This window comes from Aulostomus chinensis, chromosome 22, assembly GCF_037954235.1.
Source record: "Aulostomus chinensis isolate RoL2024-O1b breed Wild chromosome 22, RoL_Achi_v1.0, whole genome shotgun sequence".
NCBI classification, from domain to species: Eukaryota; Metazoa; Chordata; class Actinopteri; order Syngnathiformes; family Aulostomidae; genus Aulostomus; species Aulostomus chinensis.
Genome location: NC_141341.1, coordinates 4,985,162 through 5,008,213, shown reverse-complemented (window position 1 = coordinate 5,008,213; position 23,052 = coordinate 4,985,162). Strand labels below are relative to the sequence as shown.

The 23,052-nt window shown below is 41.5% G+C and overlaps 1 protein-coding gene across 3 annotated transcripts in view; it reads left to right on the top strand.

Annotated features, from left to right (window-relative positions):
- Positions 1-23,052, top strand: part of gabbr2 (gamma-aminobutyric acid (GABA) B receptor, 2) — a 198,685-nt gene that overhangs the window by 115,804 nt on the left and 59,829 nt on the right. For all 3 annotated transcript variants that reach the window (XM_086193819.1, XM_086193820.1, XM_086193821.1), the window contains 6 exons: positions 1,786-1,887; positions 8,535-8,600; positions 9,160-9,348; positions 10,580-10,822; positions 16,340-16,400; positions 21,883-21,963. In XM_086193819.1, coding sequence (XP_086049945.1) covers positions 1,786-1,887; positions 8,535-8,600; positions 9,160-9,348; positions 10,580-10,822; positions 16,340-16,400; positions 21,883-21,963 — 742 coding nt within the window. The remainder of the gene's footprint in view (positions 1-1,785; positions 1,888-8,534; positions 8,601-9,159; positions 9,349-10,579; positions 10,823-16,339; positions 16,401-21,882; positions 21,964-23,052) is intronic.

Sequence of the window (23,052 nt, the reverse complement as noted above, 5' to 3'; positions counted from 1 at the left end):
CCTCATATGATGTGTCCAAATTGTAGCCATGAAAAAGGCCCATTTTAAAATTGTTTTTTGAAGGACAGAAACCAGAAGGATGAATTATGACAGTGTCGTTGTGAGGAGAGAGAGAGAGAGAGAGAGTAAAAGAGACAGTATGATAAACCACATCAAACCCTCCATCACGGTAAGGTACCTGGTCCTATTCTCCCTCTCATCTGAAGCCATTACCCAGGATTCCTTCTGAATCGATACATCAAAACAGACAGGCTGCAGTTTTATAGCAGTTGTCCACATTTATTCACTTTGTCCTGTCTTGTTAAGTCTTCAATAACCAGTTGAGATCATCGAAAGAGCGCAATTGTGCTTTCTTGTGAAAAACAAATGCATATCACTGTGACAAATAGCAATGAAACAACTCGACATTACACAGTGAGTCAGATCTGAGTGATGATGGTTTTGATGTCTTCTGTAGTCGGTGTGTTTTTGTCATGCTGAAATGTCAAGCTGCGTGTCTTGCTGTCAGTCCTTTTCATTCATGATATAACAGGCAGTGACTTGCTCATAGCATAAAGGCTATCTATATATATATATATATATATATATATATATATATATTGTACACTGCTGTATACATTATATTTTGAAAGCTCAATTTATTAATGTACATTTAAGTGGTAGAATCAGTGTGAAAAAAAAACCTCCTCACATCTGCCAGATTATAGCAGGACTTCAATTAAGCAAGAGGAAATGTACACTGCCTCATATTTGCATTCATTATAAAATAGATGTGCTGTGCATCCGTTAATGGAGATGTGCAGATGACAATTTAAGAACTGATGTATGTGAGGTTTCTTTAATCATTTCAATTAGCTTTTTTTTAAAAAATGATCAGTCATTTCAATTTGTTGAGGCAGATGGCCGCCAACCCGGAGTCCGATTCTGCTCAAGCTTTCTTCTTGTCAAAGGGGACATTTTTCCTTTCACTGTCACCAAGTGCTTGCTAACGGGGAAATTGTTGAGTCTCTGTAAATTATTAAGTCGTGTGGTCATGACCTACTATATATGAAGCGTGCTTGAGAAAACGGCTGTCATGAATTAGTGCCATATGATTACAATCTAATTTTTCTTTCCTTTTTAATGTGGAATTTCTGAGACTTTCCTCTCAGGAAAATCAAACTGCCACATTGTGACCACATTAAAGCAAGAAATCGGATGACATCACTATCAAAATCGATGTGTGTTCGATTGGGATGGTGGATGAGCCAACAAAACACCAGATCTTGCTTTGGGAGACTGTTCAATTCATGTTGCCAACACAGTTTACACCTTTTTGTTGTCTGATTTTAAAACATTGAATGAACAGGAGGACAAAGAAAGTCATATTACATGGAAGCCAAAGGAATGAGCTTTTTTAAAACCTCACTTCTGTTTGCTACAGTGGTGAAGAAATAAAGGTTTTCGTGGACGTGAACAATTTAAAGGATGTGTTAGGTGTTAAGAATGTGTTTTAAAATCAATGATCAGTCCTTTACAGCTTCGCAATCTATGTTGTTGTGCTTCAATCCCACTACATTATAGCCAAAGTGTTACAACATTATTGAAAACTCTGTTCATACATTGCCTGCTCACATTGTTCAAATCTCCCATTGGGAGCTGCTAATGTAGCGACATCCAAATAGCACCAGTTGTTGCAAAGTTGAGCAGGACGATACACAAAAACACTCAGTATAGAAACAGATAACATGTTACTTATCCCCTACTCTTATCAGCCTTCTCTTTCTTCCCTGTGTGTTCCGTCAGGTGAGGAACGACCTGACTAATGAGCTGGAGAAAGCAGATATTCAGATCGCAGATACTGAGAGTTTCTCCAATGACCCCTGTGTCAATGTCAAGAAACTGAAGGTAAGTTTGGGGCTGTAATGTGGTACACATTGTCGTAAATGATAGTTAACTACGGAAAAACAACCTCCAAAAGGGTGCCTTTGGTTCCTTAATCTAACTGGCCAGGATTAGTTTAAGGTCACTTCTCCTCACAGATTTTTTTTTGGAATTAATTATTTTGATATCAGACGATTTGAATACTCTGTTTATGTGCAGGTTCAGACCTTCCAAAGTAAATTTTACCCAATGAATAATTCATCCAGGAACTGCCTCCCGCTTCGCCTCTGCAGTAGAGGGAAGTAGTCAATGATACCAGGGGTGTCTGAATGAATACACTGTGTGTGTGTGTGTGTGTGTGTGTGTCTGTGTGTGTGTGTGTGTGTGTGTGTGTGTGTGTGTGTGTGTGTGTGGAGGGGGGGGTTTACTGTGATAGATTTTTTTTGATGGGCTTTTACAGACATTATAATTTTCCTCCTCTCATATTCACATGCACGGTTGTTCAGATTTAGGATGCATGGAAGCGTGAATACTGTCTCATGTAAGAGCTCATTTACCTGCTGAATATGCTAATGTCTCAGTAGGACATAGAATGACTGGTCAGAAGCCCAGCGATGAGCCAGTGGATGACAAGAAATCAGTTTAACGGAGCATAAATGTATTTTTTTTATTCAAATTGACCTCACAATGAAAATGACCAGATGATAAATGCAAGTGCCCCCAAAATGTCAAATATTAACCTTTAAGTGACAGTCGTGCCATCACACCCAAGTGATAATATACAGGATGTTTTTCATTTTCATGGTGACAAGCAGGGTCGGCGGGAGTGAGGCCGGGTGGAGACACCTGTTTGCAGCGGCGGGTGAAGATTGTCTTGAGTAGACCGAACAGAGGACTTTTTTTTTTCATAGAAAAGAACAAAGTTCACATTTAATATTGTACTGTAAATAAAGAAGCAAATTGGATGTATTGGGTGATGACTGAGGCTGCTTTAACAAGAAATTTGACCCTGAATTAGACTGATTTTTGCCCTTCCAGTTACGTTACCTTGACAACCAAGCCGAGAGGTTTTCCTGACCATAACATAGTTTGTAGCCTAAACTCAACTGGAACACGTACATCCGAAACGTCTGTTTACTTAGTTACAGGAATCATGGACCTGACCTTTTCTGTGTTTTAGTTACAAGGATATGTTTTATAACTATAATTTGATATTTAAGAACAGAGCAGGAAAGACATGAAATAAAGGAGAGATTGGAAGATTCAGTGTATGCAGGAAGGAGCAGGTTGAAAGAATAAGGGAGAACAGAGAAGGAGCATGAATATAAACTCTCTCTTCAAGCATATGTATAGATATGCATGTTGAGGGCTGACATTTTAAGATGACACCATCCTTCCTTGATCAACTCTAAATATTCAAATCATAGCATTTCCTTGAAAGCCGTTTAGATGGGGCGAGCGGGGGGCCTCTGACGCCCTAATGGTCTATTTCCCGTTGCTGCCGTTCACTGTCTGTCCAACAGCAACGGCGTAATATGATGAGGAAGAGGGTGACACAGATTTTGCTGTAAAGACTGATCTTTTTTCAGCTTGTGTGTGTGTGCCTGCGTGCCTGCGTGCCTGCGTGCCTGCGTGTGTGGGATGTGCGGATAAGGGGGCTATGGCGTCAGTGTATGATCCACAAATAGAGCTTTCACATCTTTGACATTCCTGCTGGAATATTCAAAAGGCACAGAGGCCTACATTTACTTTGTCTACATTTATCTTTCTGCCCTTTTTTTTATTCAGATCTTCATCACTTTGCTTTATGTCAAATTCTCACCAACCCTGGCATTTATCTTCTCATGTTTGTAACTGCTAACTCTCTTAATTTCATCCTTTCTTCTCCAGTTTCATTATGAGATAACTGTCCTGGCAGTTCTAGTTCAGTGATATACTGATCTTCTGTGCATCCTACTGTGCAGAAACTCAAATCTGATGTCAAAGAAAACTAAACGTGGGAGATACTCAGTTACAGGAAATGTTTTTCTGCACATGCTCCCGATGACTACTTCAGGTTTGAACCACTTGTGAATTTTGTACATAGCTCAAATAAGAGTTTACATCTAAGTATACCAAAATTTTTATAAAATGAATAGAACGGTTTAATGAACATTATATGCCAATTAAAGAAAAATCTGTTATCAAATGTCATGCACAAGGCCTTAAAGCTGTATTTATCCAAAAAAAAATCTAGTTTCACTGAGTTTGTTATTTTAGTGAAAAAACTCAGAATTCCTCCTGTGCATGTAACGCTGCTTCTAGGGACTTCTGTTTTGAATGGTGCAAGCGGTTAATTCCATTTGAGACAGTTAAAACTAACAGTGAGAGTAATGTAAGATGCTCACCTACAATCAATTAGTATCCAAGTGTACACACAAACACACACTGATGTGTCCTGTGAGTTTATATACATGATCACATCCACACACTCGCTGCAGTAATCAGCACAAACAGACGACGGGGAGGGGATGGCTTAGTGGGGAGAAGCAACACTTTGGCAAGTCTACAAATCACATCCCACAAGCTTGTTAGAAGAACATTTGTACCGTGTGTGTGTGTGTGTGTGTGTGTGTGTGTGTGTGTGTGTGTGCCTCATGAGCCTTAATAATGCTTGATTGGGGTTATGAGGTACAATATTACTCAAACCACGATCACACATAAATCACCCTCATAAAGTCGTGAACAACCCTGCCACAGATGAACCAGTCAATGTTGCCCTAAATGCTACCCTCTTTGAGAACAATTATTGTAACAGTTATATAAAAGCACCAGTAAGAAGGGTAATTTAGGGCTCTGTAGTGCTCCAGTCCATTTGTAGTGCACAAACACAACACTCACTCATGCCCTTGCCTACAACTATGCTCATATTGTTGCCAGGCAGGCTGGAACGCGGACTGAGGCTGTGGTCTTTGGCCATAGCTGGAGTCATCTGGGTTAAGTGCGTTTCCTCCAGGGAAGAGCAGTGTTATTGAGAAACCACTGGCTCTTACTCACACACACACACACACACACACACACACACACACACACACACACACACACATGAATTCACCCCAGAAAAGTTCAGTCATTACCTGCCCCTCTTGCACATCTGCACATTGCACCAGGCACTATGGAACTTTCTCACACCCCCTGCAACAGCTTCCCTCCCCGCATCCAGGTGCCACGCCTGACTGTGTTCATTATTGATCACACTGCTGCAACTGTCTGTGCAAACATTTATCCCTCCAGAGATGTTATGAAGAAGGGTAATCTAAGTATCAGTAATGTGTCATGCATCAGGTGACCAGTCCGCACACGCATAATAAAATAGGAATAACAGCCCAAAAGAGAGCAAAAGAACGGATATAAAATAGCTCCATGTGATCCAAACTACAGGTACACCAACCCCATTACAACGACGGTCTTGCTACTTAGACATCGCCGCTTTGTAACATTGCTTCAGTGCTTCCATCCGTGCCTTTTACACTTTAAACATGAAGTGCTCTCAAATGCTGTCGGTAAGTATTTAACACACTTTGAGGGAGATCTACTTTCAGTGATAGAACACAGACAAGGATGTTCTGCAGATTTTTTTTAATGGACGATAAGGCTATAAATGACAGTAAAACAAAAAGCACTCTTCAGTTTAATAATATAATATACTGTAATATAATAGGAGATAATGTATGAAACAAGGAATAGCTCAGACATTAAAACTACATTTTAGTAATCCTATAATACCCTGTTGAGAACATAGGAAAGCATAGCGATTGGACATTTAAAGGAAACTGCTGCAAAAAAATCGAGCCGCTCATTAGACAAACGATAAGATGTTAACTTAAAAAAAAAAATGCAAAAACAGAAATGCCACCAACAAAGAAGAAGTTTGCTGCTGCAGTTATACTCCACCTGAATAACGGTTCTACAAAAGACTCCTTAAATGGCCCAGCGTGATCTCTGGCTCTGGTGAGAACCCACCAGAGAGGTTCTCTGTAAACTCTCACGCTCTGCTTGTGTGTCCCATTGTATGATCCTGTATAGACTTAATGAGTCGTGGAGCCGCTACTGTAGAGAAGATGGGGCAGTACATTTCAACTTTTTTTTGGGCTCTCTATCTACTCTCTAGCTTTTTTTTTTATTATTATTATCCAGCAATCTCATTTAAATCTAAGTCTTCTATCAAATCTAATCTACCTAATTTATCTCTCTAATGCTTCTATATAATATTAATCTCTCCATAATCTGTCCAATATATCAAATCTAGTCGGCAGAATAACTACAAGGATTGGCTTCTGCGTCCAATAGCCTTAAGGAATTGGAATTAAGATGACAGTGATTGCATGTCCCCTCTGATCTGCGGATACATTGACATATGGGGGAGATTGCCTGCAGGAAGGCTTCATGAACTGCATTCCTAATGGTTTGTCATTATCCAGGCGGAAAGCAGATCTGGGGCTCCTGAAATCAGAGCTGGTTGTTTTTTGTGTTTTGTTTTTTTTTCTTGTGTGTGTGTGTGTGTGTGTGTGTGTGTGTGTGTGTGTGTGTGTCTGTGTCTGTGTCTGTGTCTGTGTCTGTGTGTGTTTCTGTTTGTTTGTTTTAGTAGAAGCTGTCCTTTATTTTCACTACAGTTAAACCAAAGTGACTGCTCCTTTGTTGGTCAAGTGTAATATTTCAAAAGGATCCTGTCAGAATACCCCTGAAAGGTTTTAATGCATGGCTCTCTGTAACGTAGGCCTGAACTGTTTTCACCTAATCAATACGGATGGAGCAACATTGCTATAGAAAACACATTTAATATGAGGTATTTCCTCCAGGATGAGAAAGCCATTACATGATAACTGTTATTACTGGTATTCCATTACGTTCAGTGAGGCACACTAACATTATTAATGCTGTCAGAATTCCTGTGTATTGCTCAATCAAAGCTGATCTTCTGGATGTGACACTCCAGGCTCTGCGAGTGTCATGGAGGCTTTATGACAGATTTGTCTTCATACATCACTCACCACCTCCAGCCTGCTTGACCACATGTAGATTCATCAAACCTGCACGCATGCTTGTGTGTGTCTGCTTTTTCTACCTCACGGAATGCATTTCATATGAGTGTACAAGTACCATGCAAAGACCTTCCTCAGTCCACAGCTCAAATCGGATGCTTTTGCGTATCTAGATTGATTGTAGATAATCTTGACAGCAAGAAAATATCATGAAACCTGTTTTTTACAAATAAATCACATTTGGAGGCATCAAGACAAAAGAGTGGAAGCGCTGCTGGGTCTTGGTGTTGGTATAATGAAATACAAGCATGCAAGTACTCTCTGGAATCTTCAGATGCACTGTGTTTATTCCATATTGTGAAGGGCTCATTGCACAGGGAAATGCCTTTATTATACAATGTTTCCAACTTTTAAACGTATTGCCATGGAAAGCTTCTAGCGTGCCTTGGATGTTTTTGGAGGGAGACGCATTCTGACAGAACGTTTTCCCATTCCTGTTATAAGCCCTACACAAAACCGGATAACCACATTTGGAGTTATGCAAATTGAAAGTTGGAGTTGAAAGTTCTGGACATTCAAATAGGATTTCAGACATTGGTCTTAAGTTTATGACTTGATGGACAAAGCCATAGAGCCTGTCAAATGTTCTCTGTTGCTCTTTCTTTAACTGGGACGCCACCTGTCCCCAGGACTACGTAACTGTAACTCACGCGGAGAGTTTGGTGAGGTAACAAATCTCACTCTGGCCGAAGTCTTCAACTGCCATATCTAATGTTTTACATAGCAGTTCATAAAGTAAGAGTAGAACTACTAATCAGATGAAATATGGTGCTCTAGCTTTAGTGAACATAAGCGTATGCACACTAGATGACAGACTGCTGGACCCCCGAGCCTTCCACCAGGCCAGCATGAATAATTGACTGAGTCAAAGACCACAGCTTTTGCTCTGATGTAAATTTTCACTGTCCTGCCTAGTTGGCAGGACAGGCAATTCTTCTGGTGTCACACTGTATTTATAAATGGACACTTTGCTTTGACTTGCTTTAGCCCCTCTGCCACTGGCTGGCTGGCCTCTGCGCAGCTGCTACCTGATGGGTTTTATGTAGTGATGAGGAAACATGCAACAGGGTTTCAATCAGTTCGTTTAAGTGTAATGTGGTGGACACTTCACCAACAAGGGTATTGATCCAGAAGCACAAAGTCTTTATGTTCCTGATGGCTGTACTGACTGCAGTGAAGTTTAAGGTCAAAGAAGCATGATGGGAGAAAAGTGTCGTACATACGACAGCATGGCTGTAAAGTCCAGGCGCCACAAATAAAAAGCGTCAGCAGAGTGCAGCCAACTCTGTTCCAATGATCATGCAGCGTCACGTGATGTAGATTTAACATTGCACAATTCCCTAATTGTATGTGAGAGGAGGGTCTGACATTTTCAGTGTCACAAACAAGACCAGTTAAGTCGGGATGACATGAATTTGGAGCAAAAGCTGCATCCCTATTTAGTAAAATGCAGATTTTTGGTTTAGTGGTTCTGGCTTGTACTGGGTATGATAATTCTTCAGGAAATTAATATTTGTTGTGTGTCACACTAAATTACCTCAGTGTACTTCATAATGTCTTATTGTGTATTGTTTTACTCCTTTTTCTCAGGACAATGATGTGAGAATCATCATAGGTCAGTTTGATGAGAATCTGGCCTCCAAAGTCTTCTGTTGCGTAAGTTCCTTCTGTATGTATGTTTCTGATGTGTATACGTCCAAGAAAAATTTCCCTCAGTCCCTTAGGTGATCTTGAGTCATCTGTCATTTCGGCTAAAATCCTAAAATAATCAATTGGATGTCAATCAAAAATCTTGCCAATTTTCAAGTACTTGTCGTCAAATCAGTACAACTTGAAATATGAAGTGCTCCCCTATTCTGACCTTTATGGTAACACTGATCAGAGCGCTTCAGTCCAAAATATGAGAATTGCTCCTCCAAGAGGTCACTGCGCCGTCTGTGGCCTCCAGCAATACTCCTGTTAACTTTGAGTTCGACTTGATGGGCACATGTGAGAATGCAATGGACATGTAAAAGTGGACTATAAATGTATAATATTATATGACATTTACATAGAGAGCAGATCCAAAATAGTCCAAGCTAGTAATAGCCTAGCTCGAATGTAGGCAGAGATAAAATCCTCACTTAACTGTTAAGTTATTGCCCAGGGTCTGCTTTTACTCTCCATTTTTCTCCTGTTACACTACGTAAACATCCATTTCTTCTACCCTTCCCAGGCGTATAATCTGAACATGTTCGGTAGTAAATACCAGTGGATCATTCCCGGTTGGTACCAGGGTAACTGGTGGGAGCAGGCCAACACCACCAACTGTACCACCAAGAAGCTGCTTACCGCAATGGAGGGATACATCAGCGTGGACTTTGAGCCTCTCAGTGCTCGTCAGATCAAGGGCATCTCTGGCAGGGTGAGTGACAGCTAGATTAATATTTCATAAAGTTTAAAGGATCAGTGTATAGGACTTAGGGAGCTCTATTGGCAGACATTTAATATAATATCCAAAATTATATAGATTTAAGAACTGAAACAAGGAACTCACCCACAGAGCTCACCATGCCGCACTTTCATGGTTCTATTGCAGCCAAGAGAAAGAGAAGAAGAGACCAACATTTCTCAGAGTATAACTGCACAACACTGTTACTTAAGTATTTACAGTATTTCCCCAAGTAGCAGAGCCTGTATATTTTCCCATTTTGAGTGTGAGGTCTCCTCGTTTTCTGATCAACTCCTGTTTTTTTGGACTGACCACCCCAAAAAGCGAGAGAGGAGACTTGCACTCCAACTCCATCTGTGAGTGGAGTACAGAGACCAGAGTGAGTGCTGGCACTCAGTACTGTGACCAGACCTTGAGAGCTCTGTCCCACGGACTATATTCCTCCATTTTCTTCTTCTTTTTTCTCTTTTGAGGAAATATATTCATTCTTAAGTGTCACAGACGTCTCCCAGGCAATGACAAGTTATACTGATTCCTATCTGGGTGCAATATTAGCACACTGACTCCTCTTTCAACCCTCTTTCGTTGTATGTCCTGTTCAGTCAGCAGTCATGATTTTATGAGGTCGAGAAACAGCAGTTCTCAAAAGAATTGCAGCACCTTCATATCATCAAAAGGGAAGAAAATCAACCGTTCCACCACTGGTGGTATTTATAATGTACGTAATACCAACCTGAAGCGTATATCTATGAAATATTTTTGCTCTGTTGGGTCTGAACTAAATATTGTTTTTTTTTTTAAGCCAGAGCATCGTGACTACTTAAAAGTTTTAGTACTTTTCAATTTTAGCTGCATTATTGTAATATTCCTCTGACTGGGACCTTTTCTTGTGACTGTATCTGAGAGCATCTATTAAAAGTGTTCTTGTTTCTGTGCTCTGAAGATTCTCTGCAGACATCAAAGATCTCTGTCCCCAAAAAGACATCCTGGATGCATGTTTTTAACCAGAGATGTCAAACAAAATCAATCTTTTCTTTTCACATCAAACTACCACAAAGCACTGATTTCAAAACACTTAATTTGAGTGACTTCATATCTCAAATTATGTGCAAAGTAATAATTTCCCCTGGAACAAGTTGCACCAATTCTAGTTTAATAATTGTACTCCTGGAAAATAATAATCAAAAAACTTTCTCTTTGTCAGACCCCGAAGGAGTATGAGAGGGAGTACAGCCGAGAGCTTCGACAGAAAGGTGTGGAGCCCAGCAAGTTTCATGGCTTTGCGTACGATGGGATCTGGGTCATTGCAAAAACCTTGACTAGAGTTATGGATCTACTCCGGAACAAACAGCGACAAAACGTCTACCACAACTTCACCGTGGATGACCGCGAAGTAGGAAAGATGGTGCTGGATGTCATGAACGAGACTAACTTCTTTGGTGTGACGGTAAGTTATGGAAAGATTCTTTCAGACACTCAAACAGCAAAGTTACAGTGTATCCTGACAGATAGTTTGTGCTGCTATTGATGGAATGGAAATAGCAAACGGGAAAAAGATTGATACATGGATACATGCGCAAAAGGACGTGTTTTTATGCTGATGACTAAGTGGCTTTTTTGGGTAACTTTGGGACATGTCTCCCTGCATGTGCACACTAACATACATGAGCAGTATGTTATTATGGAGTGGGCAAACGGCAGAATAACACATGGAGGCATTAATTACTGTTTTGCAAGCCTGGAAATTGTTTGCAAAAAAGGTTATGTAGCATCCTTGTCTCTGTGTGAAGCCTCAAGTGAAGGATTTAGTGCTGCCAACTCACTCCAACCCATTCAAGATGATCCTGTTGGCTATGGTGTGTGTGTGTGTGTGTGTGTGTGTGTGTGTGTGTGTGTGTGTGTGTGTGTGTGTGTGCGTGTGTGCGCGCGCTCAGTTTCACTTCCTATTGAGCTGTTACAGGATATCTCCTGCTCTCCTGTAAAGGCCACTCCATTACTGGAGGATGCCATGCTGCCTAGACAGCCAGTAGGCATGTATCACCTCAGAGTACAGTGGAACGTTCCTCTTATTATATCATATTCATAACTATGTTTACAAACAACGTGCCTGACAAAGCATACAAGGGAGAAAGATTATCAATGCCAGAAAAAAATGGCTGTTTTGAATAAATTTTCATAATTTTCTGAAACACTGAAATTTGAAAGGTGAAGGTGGGGCACGAAAAGAATGAATAGAGAGAATAGAAGCCAAGAGATGCAGGACATAATACAGTACAGATGTCAAAAGCGAGAAAAGGAGAGAAAATGGCCTTGGAGAAAATCAGTACAGACGACTGACTCGTATTGTTGTGAGGACCTCTGGGGCTAGCTTCCTTGGGGCTGTGTGTGTATGTGTGTGTTGCAGAGCGAGACAAAATCCTCCAGGTCACCATTCCTCACCCTCGGTCCCTCTGCAAATTGGAGCAGAGCAGCAATATTGATGGCGATGTAACATTTTGTGTACTTTTACGCCAAGCTCACAAAAGCCCTGCCTGGTAGTCATGAAAGGCTTTCAGGCTCATTCATTTTGGTGGTACATTTCAGTCTATATCAATGATGGAAGTATTTGATTCTTTGCACTGAAATAAGATAAAAGTAGCATTACTAAAACTCCAATATATTATAGAAGTGCTGCGTTCAAAGTTTCCGTTGAGTTTAAAATTCATTGAAATAGACAATAAGTGATGTAATATAATTGTGTCTCTCTGTGGGAATATTTTTCTGTACAATATCAGTGACCAGTCTTGTATATACACGCTTTTAATTTGCATCCCGAAGATTAAGGAACAATTCAAACCAGTGTATTTGTGTGCAGGCAGATACACTATAGAGAATCTCTGACAATCATAACTGTTCTTTTAAGGGATTACATCAAATAAGAATTGAAAAATGTTCCCTGTATGCAGCACAAATCACAACATAGAAATGTCCACCCACACACAGACAAGGAACAAAGATGTTAGGAGGCCATTTCCCTTCCACAGGCATTTTTGTATTTTGTGCAATGTTCAAATTCAGATTTCTAACACGACTATTACAATTTTTTTTCAGTTTTCTGGAGACTTTCAAACATTTTGACTTGCTTTCCAGTGAAAATTCAAATGGGAATTCTTTCTGTTTAAACCTTAGTATGAATATGATTTGTGCATGTGTGACTGTTAATGCTAAAGCCCCATGTCTTTCCTGATGTCACAATTTTACACCAAGGGTTTGCTGTGTACACACACGCACGCACACACTCTCTCTCACTCACACACACACACACACACACACACACACACACACACACGTCCTAAGGGACCAGACATGCCCATGCTCTTCTGGTTTCATTCCTGCTGCTGAAATGGTGTCAGAGGCAACAGCAGCAGCAGCAGCAGGAGAGTGATCATTGAGGGCTCCGCAGTATTGATCTAGTTGCTGTCAAGGCCACATACGAACGCTGACATTAGCTGGGAGGGACTTCCAGAGCAGTGCAGGAAGAGCTGCTGGAACCGCAGAATGATGTAGACTCTAATTCTCTAGGGAGGGCCAGATGGAGGAGGTAGGGAAAGTTGTGGTAGGGAGGGATGACAAGTGTGCAGGTCAGTTTTATTGCGTGGTCACTGGTCATTGTATTGATATCATTGTTTTTTTAGATTAGGACAGCCTGAAGCTTGACAGTCACATCCAAGAGACACAATGAAGTAACAAAGAAGGAGAGGGTTAACGTGGGGGCACACCACAGGAAAACCTGCCGATATGGGGTCCGACCCCCCAGCATCATGTAGGCCTTCCCGATTCCAGGTGGATCTGAACAGATTATCTACCCAGGTGATCCTGTAATGTGAGGGGTTTTATGTTCCTGACTTGATTGGAGTCTTTCCAATCTCGAATCCTGAAATATTAAACGTGTTTGGTATTTAGCTGAAACTATCATCAGGCTGAACCAGAAAGTAAAGCTTTTGATCTACCTGTAAGTCTGTTCCTACCCACATTAATGAAAGAATGAGATCATGAATACAAGCGGCCAGAATGTTGTTGTTTTTTTTTAAAGGATGGCTGGCATCTCCCTTAGGGAGAACTTGAGAAGCTCAGTCAACCATGAGGCACTCGGACTAAAGCCACTTCTCCTTTGTGTCAGAAGGAGCCATTTGAGGTGGTTCAGGCATCCAGTCAGGATGCCTCTCGAGCGCCTCCCCGGGGTCCTCCAGCTTGGAGCAGGCTGCAGGGCAGGCTGAGGACCAGGTGGAGGGACTACATCTCCTCACCGACCTGGGAACGCCTCAGGATCCCCCAGTCATATCCGCAATAGCCAGTGGGAGTGAGCTGACCAGGAAGTGTCACCAACGAGATGTGTTTAACATTACCACAAAAGCAGGGCCAAACAACCTTTCTCCTTCTGATTCCATCTTTTTTTACCAAACCATGGAACATATTCAATCACGCATGGGTGCAAAAACATGTATGTTAAGTTAATACTCCTGTTGGTGCCCCTGATCAAGTCACTGGCGGATCTGGATTTGGACGCTAAGCTCTGAACTTGAACCCTTCCTGCTCGCAGAGGCTGGGTTAAATGCAGTGGACATATTTTGTTGTATCTATGTCAAATAAAGATTTGTTCGTCAATTTCCAGCAGTCTAGATGCAGTTTAAGCATATTGCTGCCCTCCACTGGTTGCTAGCAGCTCTCTATTTACAAATTAAATCCAGGCGTGATTAATTGCGCTGCTTATTTTTATACCTGTTATTTTGTCAAATTAGCTAAATGAATGCTAGTTTGGCAACCCGACTGTTCATTCAAGTGTGTAGGCACCGTTCTAACATCCCCCCTCAAACCCTGAGACCTCAGGGGATGTCATTCTCGCAGCTCGCAGACGTCTCATTTGACTCCCTCCTGTCACTGACAGCACTTTCACCTCCACAGACAGCGGCACAGCCATCTCCACCACGTCAGCTCATAGACACATTTAGTCACATGCGTACACACCTAGACACAGTGATTGCTCCATCAGCCACTATTGTGACTGTGGTCAGAACGTCTTTCGAATACAAGACAGCAGACACCTGTCTGGGTCAGTGCACTCTGGTGAGGTTGCCTAAGCTGCAAAAGAGCATAATAACTCGCAAAGAGCGGCTTTACAGCTTCTTTGAATTCCGGTCAAAGAGGTTAATTTAATCTCGCTAGCACAGACATTTATTTCTAATTAAGAATGTCGGAGTCAGTGCTTCTGCATCTGTTTGATATATTTTGCATTTTCTACACTGTGTATACACTTGAGAGAACAAATTGAGGGCTGTTAAAGTAACTGTGCGCCATTTCACTACGGTTTGTGATCGCTCCACTTTTGCTGATGTAAAGGGCAATTACGATGGCAATGCTAATGCATAACAAGGGCATGATTGTGCAGCTATTCTAGCAATATGCATCAACCAGGATGCATATTCTCAGCCATCACAGGTTCAAGTCAAGTTCCCCTATTTTAAACCCACATTGTCTGACCCTGTTCACACACCAGTTATCTGAATTTAATGCCTAATGAGCTGAACTGAGGTGCACTGCACTGCCCTACTTATACCTCTGGCATAATTGCGGAGCATATTGTCAGAAAAAAGCGGTGTGTGATGAAAGGAACTTGTTAGTGTCGACAAGTCAGATTGACACCACGGTGTTAAATTGGTACAGGGAGATCTGTTGCATGTCACCAAGGCAAAGGCAGCAGTTGGAGATTCTGTGTCCCAAGAGGAGTTTGTTCTGCCCACACACGCATCATCATCATCATCATCATCATCATCATCATCAGGGACACATGCATGCACATAAGCATAATGTGGCAACCTATTAAGTGCATACACATAGACATGCATGCACACACACCCTCAGACAAACATCAAAGATGCCACACAAAGACTGGGATTCAAACGGAGTGGTGGGATCCTGCTCTGCTACTTCAAAGCTTGCCATCTTTTTGAGGCAAAATTGGCTCTCCAGCTTCCTTCTCCGTTCTCCCCCCCTCAGCTGTCTTTTAATCAGCCAATGCAAATGCTCTCTCACTCGCACCCTTTCTCTCTCCTGCTCCATCACTTTATCTATCCAGCAAGTTATATCTCTCTCTCTCTCTCTCTCTCTCTCTCTCTCTGTCATGCTGGCTCTCACCTGTTTTGTTAGCCAGCCAGTAATATGTAAACCCGGTTAAATGAGTAATTAAGGAGCTCCGTAAGCAGATGGTGGGCTGAATTAATTGAACAGTCTTGGTAGATGAAGAGCAAGAGAAAGAGAGAGAATGGAGAGAGCAAAAATAGAACAAGAGAGAGAAAAATAACACAGAAAGACAAATATCTCTCACAATATTTTGCCACTAAGTTTAATTTCTTCTGTCTACTTTGTCTGTGTTTGCCAGACGCTCCCTGGCTTGTCATGCTCCTATGGAGTTTGAATCAGAGACTTTCTGTTATTTGTTATTTGTAATCTTGAGCTCTGTCCTGATCAATACACATACCTTTGATAGATGGATTCTAATAACACATGAATTAAGATCTCATCACTGACAAGCAAACATAAAGAATTGTCTTTTAAATGCTGTCTGATCGGGTGAGTGAATTGTCGATCAGGCTCTCTTGCTGACCTGATGCTGTTCTCGGGACATTAGCAAATGAGTTGGCTGAAACATCATTTTGTTTACCTCCAAAAACAGATCAATTTTGGCCGGTTCTAATCAAATGAGATGCAGTGTGCCAGAGCCAAGACTCTGCCCTTTTCCCTACTCCGGTATCAGAGACGCGCTCTGCATAAATTTACTTGCACTAAGCTCCTTATTGTGTATGCTGCATCTTCTCCAGCAGAATACAATGGTTTTAGGACCTGAAATGTATAAGATACAGTCAGTGTATGTCCTCTGATATTTTATGTTATGTTAAAGGTATTCACTTTTCTTTTCCTTTCATTGCAGGGCCAAGTCATGTTTCGGAATGGAGAAAGGATGGGCACAATAAAATTCAATCAGTTTCAAGGTATGTAGGAACCTTTTTTTAACTTTTTCTTTTACTGCAATGTAGCAACATGAAAAACTTACAGGATATCCTGTGAAAAGTTGATTATTTTTCCAGTAATTGGAGCATTAAGTGCCTGTGTGTGTGCTGCACTTGCCAACATCTTTAGAGATGAGCTGGTGCATGCAGGGTTGTTGGCCTCCTCATATGTCCACCTCCCATTCCATCCGGGGCCAGAGTTGAGAGTGTGCCTGCCTACACAATGCAGCTTTGCAAGGAGAACCTTAAGCTAAATGCCAGACAGCCTGTGGAAAATGTGTTATTTCACAATTTTGAAATTGGACAACATTGATGAAGGTCTGGTTAGGTTTAGGCGCGAAAACCTCCAACTAAGACAGTAAAGGAGAACCGGACTGCCAAGAAATTGTAAGACATCTTTTCTGGTTCTCAAATATCTTGCCAAGATCTCCTGTTGGCACTTGTTACAGACCAGGTTGTGTATCTGCCCGTCTTTGAATGAAAAACCTATTTCATGATGTTGATGTGTCTTTTGCCGGCCTCTTGCAGTCTGCCCTTCCACCTCACACCATCTGCACTGACCTGATTCCAACATTCTGGCCTTAGAATAATCGCCATACAGTCATTTGTTGTAAACCAACAGCAGTGTGTCTTTTGTTCAATAATTTGTGGTTTTGGAAATTTTGCAGGATTATCACAGACTTTTGGAAAGCCATTTACTTTCAGTCAGGGGGCTGCTATGGTTGATATACTGGCACCTCACATGGTTCCTGACCGAGAGGGCTTAGGAAAAGCTTACAGTGGAGTCATATTTACAGGAACCGGAGGATGAGGGATTTAAAAGTTTGGAAGCCAGATGCTTTGTGCACACACATATTTCTTTTTTTGTTTGTTTGTTGGGGTTTTTTCCTGATGAGAACAGTCATTACCCGCATGACCGCATGAGGTTTTATGGCAGAAAATATAAATGGCTTTAGAACTTCATTTTTCCAGTCGGGAGAGTCTCCGCAGGACCTTCTCGGTATAAATGCATGTTCGCTAAGCATCTGTGTGCATGCAGGTCAACATAAACTTCCCACTTTACTCTGATCGATCACCTCTGGGGTGATAGGATGCATGTTGGGGCAATGAAGCTTTGTAAATGACAACCTCGCTCACCGCTGCAGCCCCATCATGTCACTCTGGGCTGTTTTCAGCCAACAGGGCCTGCTGAGGGAGAATAACCCAGAGATTGTATCTGGAATTTATGCCAGGGATTCCCAGCTCCCAGGCTTCCCAGGACTGTATGTAGCACTCTGCCTACCAATCTTATCTTCCAGACTGCAGAGGGGTTCGACCCCTCTGGCTGCTTACATCACACTCTATGTGAATTGTGTGTATTTCTGTCCATGAGTATGACAGATATGGAGGGCAAAATGTGTGTGTGCCTCTGCTGGTGAGGTCTTTATACCAATGTTGAATAAGACAGGGAATCAGGAGGTTTTAATTTTATAAATCGATGATTCTGTTCATTGTTTCCTAGATTCATGGATTAACCTTATAAAGCCCAGTTGCTGTTTTTTTTTTTGCTTCCTTTTCATTTTTAGTCACTGAGGGCTTGTTTTTCCCTGAAGTGTTTCACCTCGATGGAAACGGTACAATTCTGACTCAAGCCTCAAAAATATGCAGTATCAGACAGTTATGATGCCATAAACCACAAAATGGGGAAGACAAGTTCATTTCTTTTCAAAGCCTTTTCCAAAAATCAAAGTAAAATCAATATGCATGTAACATTTTTTTCAAGTGCCCATTTTTGAGTTTTATTGACACACATTAAACTTCTTGCAATTTTCATAAGCAGTTTGAAGCAGAGGATTTTTTGCTGCTTTGATCGTCTCTGCTTCCTTTGTGCATTGCAAGAGAAGACAAAAGCGAAGACGCTAAAGATGGACGTCACAAACATGTGGATCCAACACTCATGCATGACATTAGATCTGTTTACACATCCATGTATTTGCTTTCAGATCATGAGCCACAACTTAGTCTGAGATTTTGGCCACCAAGGGAAAATAGTTCAGGCACCACTGGAGAGAGAATCGGTCAGAGCACAGGGGAACATGAAGTTATACGAAAGCATGACTTGTGTCATGCACACACCAAAATCTGTGTGTGTGTGAGACAAAGCATGAGATGTCCTGTCATGAGAACGAGCTGGTAGTTGACCTGCGAGAGTGGGTGAAAAGAAAGATCTGGGAGAGCACTCGATGAGACGGAGCCCTGTCACAGAGCATTTGAATGTTTACACGGTAATCAGGTAGATGGGAAAGAGAGGAGGAGAGTGCCTGTGTGTGGGTGAGAATAACAGAAAGAGAGCCAGAGAGGTTTTGGAGGGCAGACTGACCTGTTAAGCTGGGAGCTGATGAGGCAGGCTGTCTAAATTAGAGGTCTGCTGCATTATAAGCAAATAGCAGGAAAGTTATCAGCACCACATGTGTCATCGCTTGACTTTCAGACATTGTGAGTGTATTTGATGAGTGTCTGAGCATCATCTGTGACAAACACTGCTTCTCTTCTGGTGAGACCCACGATATCCTTGTCCAAATCCTCCTCTATGTATCAGCTATCGCTTGCTCTCATCTCTCAGACTTATAATATCACCTCCATCCCTCCTTAGGCTTCACTCTATCACGTCTTTCTCACTTGTCAGGGATTGTGAATTTGTCACCCTTCTGACACTCCGGGAGAGTCTGAGCTAGGATGAGAGAGGAGGGGTGGGACAGCCCCAACTTGAATATTTCAGAAGGCAGTGATTCTCAACGTGACCTTATCGTCTGTCCTCAGCCTCTGATCCTTCATCTTAACCTGTCAGACCCTCTTAGGAAAGGGTCTGGTATTCCCACTGTCTCTAATGGGCATAGAGATGGCTCGCTAGCAGAGGTCTTGACTGTGCTCACACTCCCTGTGGGTATGGATTTGGAATGAAGACATCAGGGGTGCTGTAAAGGCTGAGAAACCTCTGAGGATTTGAGGGGCCCATAACGGAGAGGGGCCCTGAAAACATATTCGAATATAGCATGAACTAAACGGTCATTTTTATGGGTTTTCATGACATCCATAATCTAAAATTTCATATATATGAGTATTTCTCAAGGGCTTCCATCAGAAACAAGGTCGTAGCTTTAATGTTCGGTAGTACTTTTAGGTTAGTTCCATTTATACTACAGTTAGAATATCTGAATGTGTTTTGAATGAATTAAAAGTGAACCCAATCTCATCTTCAGACATGGCTTCAAAGAATGGTGAGGTTGTGTTGATAAAATGTTGTTGTTGTTGTTTTAAACCACGATGGAGATCGATGTTCCAGCAGTGGGATCTACAGGTCTTAGTAGTTTCCAAGATATGGCTGGAAAATCAAATCAGGGTATGACATCATCAGATCTGGACTCACCACAGAAATCAAATCAATCCTTCCACAACTTTTTGAATGAATGATCCTATGAAGAGACAAATCAAATGTTTTGATTTTCCCAAGTCCTCTTTTTTTTTTAATGTGTGTGTCATTAGAAACATTATTCAAGTAAAAAAGTTCTTTAATACCCAATTAACCTCTGAATTAACAATAGTTTTAAAGCAATCAACCGGACAAAAAGGCGTGAAATAAATGTCTTCGCACATGTTGAGTGCCAGCGTTTTGTCAGCCCGCTGAAACCGTTGATATTCTCTGTAGGGCCACAACTCTGTAGTGTTTTAGCATTTAAAAGCAGGAGAGCTGATATCCAATCCCTGCTGCTGTTTAGATCCAAACAAAAGTTCGTGGTCAGGGAAAACAGGCATTGATCCTGGTTGTGTGTGCCCCGTTAATTTACCGTGTTGACATTCAAACACGTTCTCAACATTTGCTGATGTTTTGATGTCAGACTTGGAGATCAAATGAGGTGATTCTCTGAGAGGAGAGCGAAGGAGAACCCGGGGCCCTGTGATGCTGCAAAAAGCTGATGTTATCTCTCATTTTTCTAGTCAAGGACAAAGCTGCCGGAGAGTTCAATGGGGCTATGAGAGTGGTAACAGGGAGAGAGATTTGTGCATGCACACCAGAAGAAATAGCAGGTTGTTTGTAGTGCTTTCAAAAAAAAAAAAAAGGAATCCAAATAATCTGTCCTCTCTTCCCTTCCCCTTCTCCTCTCGTCCCTGGTGTACGCTCTAAGTGAGTAATCCTTATGAGTGAGGGCTGAGCTTTGTCTGACAAGGTCATGCCTTCTGCAGTATTACACCTGAGGGACCCATCGTTGTTTCTAAAAGAGAAAACTAAATTGTAGCTGTGTTTGAGCAGAACTCCGCTGAGACAGGGATGTTTATAGGCTGGGCTGTACATCAGTTTCTGACTGAGCTGGAGCTCATTGTATAGCTGTTTAAATACAAATGCATTTATTGAGTGTTTCCTCCTGTTTGAGGGCTCTAACCTCGCCTAAATCTTAGTTTTTATGGTATATTCTCCTCAGTGTGCTGTAGAGGTCAAATGAACGGATAACGACACTGTGCATAAAAATAGGAAAACTATATTCCAACCATATTAAACTGCATCTTAAAAGCTACCAATGCTAAATCTTAAAATAATCTCCCTGAGTGGCCCGCAAGTCGTGGGATGTTGTATTATGGACATTGATACTTCACTAATGGGGTTTTGAGAAAGATTTAAAGCTCTCTGTTGCTTTTCAGATTTTATGGTTTGTTAGTGTTTGCATTAAATTACCTTGTTCATTCAAAGTAGCCAGTGCACATTTACTCCCCTGTCTAGTAATCACTTATATCCAGAGGTGGTGAAGTACATCAGTTAGTACTCTAGGAGAGGACTGGTAAAAGCAGAATTACTGATTCAATCTATTTACTCAGGTGATAGCGAAAGAGTACAGGCTCTCAAATGTACTCAAAAGTATTGTGCAGAACGTATAGTGTTTTTCTTTTGTTTTTTTTTGTTTTTTTTACACTTTACTGACTTTCAAAAACTTTGACTCCACATAATTAATAGATGCAGTACCTCCATGGTTGATTGTCCCTAAGAGTTCTTTAAACTTCATAAAGTTTGGAAGACATCTTTTCTTTTTACCTTTTATGTATTCTTTGCAAGCTCAGTCAATGTTTACTTGCATTGCCACCACCAATGTTGGAAAGTGAAGAAGTAATCTGCCCCTGAAACAAAACTCTCATCTCTCTCTCCTTTGTCTTTTACATGCCTCAAAGGTTACAAACCTTTTTTAAAAACAAAAAAACAAAATTGAAGTTCCGTGAGTACAAAGTGCAGATATTTTTGTGTAGGGAGAAAATGTAAGGGGCAAAAGGTTCCATCTCTCAGAAAATATAAAGTACCCATCCCTGAAAAAGTTACAGTAAAGTTGTGTACTTTGTTACCTCCTATCTTTGTTTGTGTCATTGTTCCTTAAAACTGTCAATATTATTGCTGCAAGTTCATGTAATTGAATCTCTCTTAATGGTTGTGTTTTTTTAACAGAGGGCCAAGAAGTGAAGGTTGGAGAGTACAACGCAATCGCCGATGTGCTGGACCTCATTAATAACTCCATCAGGTTCCAAGGTACGAAGAAGACCAAGCTCACCAAACCTCTTCCTCTGCTCTTTCGCTCTCCAAATATTCCTTTCAGATTTTTTCCCGAGGTCCCACTTTAAAGGTACTATGTGTAAGATTCATACTCAAATGACTAGGGGGCAGTGTATTGCCAAGGATTTGAGATCTATAATAATACATCTTTACCTGTAAAACATATCAACACTGTCAGTCATATGATTATCGGCAGTAGACCACTGCGGGCGTGACACAGGCCTTTTGTGGTGGCTCTCAATTTACCAATCAAGGTTCCAAACAACACGCCTTTGAGTGACGGATGAAATAAAGAGATCGTTGATGCAAGATACTTCAATTTAACTTCGTCCGCTGTGTCGCTGACACTCTCTGACTGAGCAGTTTATCTGCTGTGCTGCATGTGTAGGAATATGAAGGAATTTCTGGGGCTGACGATGTCGAGTCAAAAAGAAAAAGCATCACCTATATTTTTAAGAAGGATATTATTCATTTACAAAATACACCTGACTGCTCCTACATACAGAATCCAATTATGAAGGTGCCAAACTGTGTTACTCGGCTGAAACGACACAAGTACTACACACTCCGATGTGCATGAAGGTGTAGGCTTCAACGCTGCTCAAAGCTTTAATCTCACTTGAACCTCTAACTCCTCGCTCACTCAGACACACTCAGACGCCAAGACCACTCAATGTGGGGACTCCCCCTTTCCTTTCCCACTCTTAACTGTCCTCTCTCTCAGCTAAATTATTCACCAGTCCATTTTTCACTCCTCCTGTGTTTGCTTGCATTGACACACTTTGTAATTTGTTGGATCCCCCTGGCTCTACTCCATTACTCCACGACACCACCACCACCACCACCACCACCCTCCTACTCTCTCTCCCCATGCTCTCCTCCTTGTTCCATAGACTGGGGGCCAGCCTTTTAAAATGCTTGTTTCCACATCTGTGACCACAGTAAGTGGAGATGTGTAAGAAGATGCCATTGCCATCGATTGGCACAGTGGCAGGAGAAGAATAGAGCAAAAGATAAGAAAGTGCAAGGTCTAACCACAATAACTGGACTGTGGTGCACAGGGAT